The 5,546-nt window shown below is 29.9% G+C and overlaps 1 protein-coding gene across 1 annotated transcript in view; it reads right to left on the bottom strand.

Moving 5' to 3' along the window:
- Nucleotides 1-3,749: 3,749 nt before the first annotated feature.
- The window catches only part of LOC115233725 (G-protein coupled receptor Mth2-like), an 8,942-nt gene continuing 7,145 nt past the window's right edge, over nt 3,750-5,546 (bottom strand). The window contains 1 exon segment of the mRNA XM_029804277.1: nt 3,750-4,491. Within this exon segment, the coding sequence (XP_029660137.1) occupies nt 4,197-4,491 (295 nt within the window). The 3' untranslated portion in view covers nt 3,750-4,196.

Genomic DNA, 5,546 nt, shown 5'->3' with positions numbered 1-5,546 from the left:
CATAGATATAAATATATAAAGATTAAACTGGAATTTTAAAACTCGACATACACAACATTTGTTATTGCAGTCAAATTTTAAATCAAAATTGATAATCAGAAAGGAAGGCTCACTAAATCCCGCGTAGAATTTGTACAAATAAGTGGACAACGTCCAAATGCCATCGCCACACATATATCGTCGGTGATTTACAATATGACCATTATATTATATTTGTTTTTTAATTTCTTTTTGATTATTATTTTAATTTGAAATTTGACTGCAACAACAAATATTGTGTATAATCAATATATATCATATAATCAATTTTTAAATACTAATGTGGTTTCACTAATTGTAATAAAATGCGCAATAAAATACTACTATTTTATATATTATACAAGATTTAAAGAAGATACAGAGAACCGTTAGTGAAAAATGTGAAATCATTTTTGCCTTCAATTCTATATTTATATTTCGAATGGCCTCTATTGTTGGAATCAAGCAAAGAGTGTTCTTCCGGCACGGATCGTGAACGACCAGGTGAAAAAGTTTGTCTTTCCTCTTGTTTTCGTTCTGCAACATAATGTCCAAGTGTCCGTACATGTTTGGCAAAAAAGAAGAAAGAATTTTATTTTTTAAGAGGATGCAATCGTTGTCAATCAGGCGATTGCCAAGAAGACAGCAGAGTGGAATGCAAGTAATACTAGCGCACATCTCATGTGCTACAATGGATGTTTATGTATTTATTGTTACCTTCATTCAAAGTTTCATATAACTCATACGACGTGGAATCATTTTTCCCTTCAAATCTCATCAAGTTTCTATAGATTTTCTGTGACGTGCCATATATTTCTTCGTTGCTCGTGGAGTTAAGTAGAAGCTTGAAGGATGAAGCGATGAGCATAAGTGCACAATACCAGAACGCGAGATTTTTTCCGCACATCATCAACTTTTTCATGTTAAATTATTTGGAGAAAAATAATTTTTCTTTTTTTACATTAATTTCATTGTCAGATCATACTCTAGCATTAGTTTCGCTTTTTTTTTTGAATTGCGAAGGCATAGTTATTTATGATATCGTTAATCTATTGATTTGAACGTGACAGCGACATTATTATCTCAACAAAGATTGAAATCACTGCTCGCGAATACACTGCAAGAAAAGCGCACGAGTAGCATACGTACTAGCGCGAGTGTTATGACGAAACTACAGTAAATAACGAGTTATCTATAATGTTGAAGAAGCACACTATCTGCTGTGAAATCGTGTATACGAGATGATTTGAAGAGAAAACTTTATAATAAACTTTTATACATAATAGAGATGGATTAATTCAACGATATCATAAAGGACGTTTAGCCGCTTAGAACATTAATATCCAATAAAACATTACTACATTTTCGATAATACTATAGTATCTAAGAACAGCTATATGGAACGATTAAAAAAGACGCATATAATGAATATTTCATACTTATATTAATTATATGATGTTTTTGAAGAATTTATCTCGAAAAATATTTAGTCAGGTACAAAAACAAGAAAAATCTACTTTATTCTGCCTATAATCTTACTTTATAGATGATAATATGTTTGTTAATAGCTGATAGTAAATATTAGGTAAGATCCGGTTTGCAATTGCCCGTGTCTCACATGGCGCGCATCAGCGCATAAATCATTAATAATTATTTTAAGAGAATATCGAAGTTAATGATGATGATTCAAATGACGCCGATATGTTCTCCGTATATGATCTTGACTTTACTCTTAGGAAAAAAGTTTAAATATATCAAGGTATAAATGTGAAGAACAAAGATGCTGAGTAAGAAATGCATGAAATTACTATAAGCCAATGTTACACTATGTATATATCAAATAAAAATAAGCTAATTTATTTATTTCATATATTGTGATAAAAATTATAAAAATTTATATTTCTAGTAATGTAAATAATTACCTACAAAAATAATAATATTGTTACGTCCAGACTCAAATAAAGGAAGAGTCAGCGGGAGGGCGTAACCTACTTACCTCTAGACAAACGCTAGACGATGCGTGTCCTAGAGTCGAACGAACAGACCAGGGCCCCAGATAGGTCAACGACCGGAAGGGTCGCTCTTACTCTATCGGAAGGCCGTTCGCTCGGTGGTCCCTTTTTTGGTAACGGAACTGAATCCTTATTACACGGGACGGGACCTTGTGCGATTTCGGTTAACAGGAAGGAGGTCGGGTTAATAAATTGCTCGAATTTTAAAATCTAACTTTACATTTATTCAAAGAAATAAAACGAATAATTTTTTGAAGATACAATTTAATAATGAATCATCTGATTCATTTTTATAGACTGTTATTGTAAAATAACTTGCTTAAAATCTAATATGTATGTGTGTAAATGTGGGTGTGGATGAAGTCTGTGTTCTCGCGGGTGTTACAATGAATACGGAGGACGTAAACCGGAATTAAACGGGGAAACTAAAATTTAAACTCCGGTTGGTAATTTACAATTCTTACTATGGCTGCGTTCCGATATTATTGCCACTACTGAAAACGTATAGTTTACGGACACTATAGATTTTCAATACTGGCAATAATATCAGAACGCAGCCTGTATAGATGATAATATGTAATAATTGACAGTAAATGTTAGGTAAGATCCGGTTTGCAATTGTCCGTATCTTATATGGTGCGCATCAGCGCATAAATCAATAAGAATTATTTTTAGAAAATATCGCAAATAGCGATGATGGTTCAAATGGCGCGGACATGTTCTCGGTTCATGATCTTGATTTTACTTTTAGAAAAAAGGTGCAAATGCTAAGGTATAAATATGTGAAGAACAAAGATGCTGAGTAAGAGTTTTGAAGTTGCAACGATTTTATATAAATGCATTTTATACGAAATATAAAGAATATAATAGTATAAAATAAATATTACTCTTATAGTAATTTATTTGTATTATAAATGATTTAAATGTCTTGGCAGATGTTTTGTTTGTTCATTAATTACTAGATATATCAAGATATAATGTACACATAGCGCTAATGATCATGACACGTAATGGTAATTACGCAGTGTTAAAAAAAACTAGTAATAGTGAAGAATTATTTCTTTGACCTTTTTTAACGTTTAAAATTGATATTTGTTGAAAATTAAGTATATTTTTATCATTTTCATTCTATGCACGTTGCGCAAAAATATTCATGCATCATGATATGTATTTCATTAAAAATGCGAAACTGTATTTATTATTTTTATGTGCAGCATTTTATGTAAGCAATTTACTATTTTCTTTAACTCATAATTAATTTTTGTACGTATATATACAAAATATAGCTGCATGTAGAAAAAATTGAACAAAAGAATCTATCTTTAAACTATTTAAAATGGTTGTGCTCGCATATATTCGTAATCGATCTGGACTATACTGGTTCGGAAGACAGTATTTTATTTTTACTTTATATGTTATATATTTGCCTCAGAGATAATCTTTTTTGATTAACATTTTGCAGCATAATATTTTTAACGATTCTTTGCAACATTAACAATTCTGACAAGATTACAATCATTAATTTGACTCGTAATGATATGTACCAGTAAGAGATTTATTGTGAGTACAAAATAAAAAATTAAAGATAAATTGAATTAAATTACATTATGATAATTATACAATAGCAAGTAATCCTATGGAAAAATTACAATAAATGCTTTATTTACAAGCGTTTTATTATAGTCCAATATAACAATAATATTTTACATATTTATATAAAATATGACATTAATTATATTATTTTATAAAAATTCCATGAGAGATAGAGCCTTACAAAGCAAATAATAAAACTTAATAATAACTTTATAAGTAGCGCTGATAAAACGCTGAAAATTTAGAAATTTACGTATATTTTTTTGACCATTAAGTATTAAATAGAGCTTAAGTAAATTTAGAAAAAAATTACTAAATAATAATAAGATAATAAAGAATACATTTTTTGCGTGAAATCTTGAGCTAAGCTTATTAAAGAAAAAAAAAGCCAATATCTAATATTGTATAGTTAATTTTTAAAAATTAGGAGATTATAATTAATTGTTAATAAACCGTTTGTGTGCCTGCGTGCGTGAATGTTTGTGTGCGTGTGTGTGTGCGTGCATGCGTGTGTGTATGTGTGTGTATGTAATCTTGTTCTGCGAAAAAATTTTTTTTTTGCGCATTGCAGCATTAGAGTTCAGTCTCACCGGACGAATCTTTCTCGTCTCTTTGTTTGCAAAAACTCATCTTTTTCTGCATTGGCAGCTTTTCTAATGTAGTGGTGCACGTCGAAGTACTCGATGATGTTGCATTTGTTGCGCATGAATTTTCTGGAAATAAACCGCATCCGAATCGCTTCAATAACATCCGCAAGATGTGCTTTTTCCACACAAAGATAATAAAAAAGCAGAGATTCTGCAGAATCCTTATCAAAATAATAGAATATATGATATAATCAAGCTACGCGGTAGCGTCGCGACACCAAGTATATGAAAAAGATTTCTTTCTGGCTTGTCAACGGTTTGCCTATGTACAGGGGCCGCGACGCTACCAAATAGCTTTTCCGGAGTTTTTACGTCTAATAAACTTTCGATTGCGACCAGTTTGAATAAGATTGGTGCAGTCAATCCTGAGGTATGATAAAGCAAAATAGTTTCTATCATTTCATCATTGAATTTGCGATCAAATATTAAAATTTGCATAATGTGTTATTTACATTTTATGAACATAATTATGGATCATGAAAAGTCTACGATAAATAAATAAATAAATAAAAAAGAATATGAAAAAAATCAAACTAACATGTAATAAATTTATGTTCACGTTACAATTATACCAAAAGCTGTAAAGCTATATATTTTTCATCAGATTGTCTTTATTTTCACTATATGTATACCTGTATAACAATGTAAGTCTACGTCTAGTATGTAGAACAATGTAAGTCTATCTACGTCTAGTATGTATACCTATATAACAATATAAGTCTACATCTAGTATGTATAACAATGTAAGTCTATCTACGTCTAGTATGTATACCTATATAACAATATAAGTCTACATCTAGTATGTATAACAATGTAAGTCTATCTACGTCTAGTATGTATACCTATATAACAATATAAGTCTACATCTAGTATGTATAACAATGTAAGTCTATCTACGTCTAGTATGTATACCTATATAACAATATAAGTCTACATCTAGTATGTATAACAATGTAAGTCTATCTACGTCTAGTATGTATACCTATATAACAATATAAGTCTACATCTAGTATGTATAACAATGTAAGTCTATCTACGTCTAGTATGTATACCTATATAACAATATAAGTCTACATCTAGTATGTATAACAATGTAAGTCTATCTACGTCTAGTATGTATACCTATATAACAATATAAGTCTACATCTAGTATGTATAACAATGTAAGTCTATCTACGTCTAGTATGTATACCTATATAACAATATAAGTCTACATCTAGTATGTATAACAATGTAAGTCTATCTACGTCTAAACTTTTAGTTTTTCTGAAATAAA

Source organism: Formica exsecta, unplaced genomic scaffold, assembly GCF_003651465.1.
Source record: "Formica exsecta isolate Colony F162 unplaced genomic scaffold, ASM365146v1 scaffold1866, whole genome shotgun sequence".
Lineage (NCBI taxonomy): Eukaryota > Metazoa > Arthropoda > Insecta > Hymenoptera > Formicidae > Formica > Formica exsecta.
Note: the sequence above shows the minus strand (reverse complement) of the source record. Positions and strands in the feature narration are given on the sequence as shown.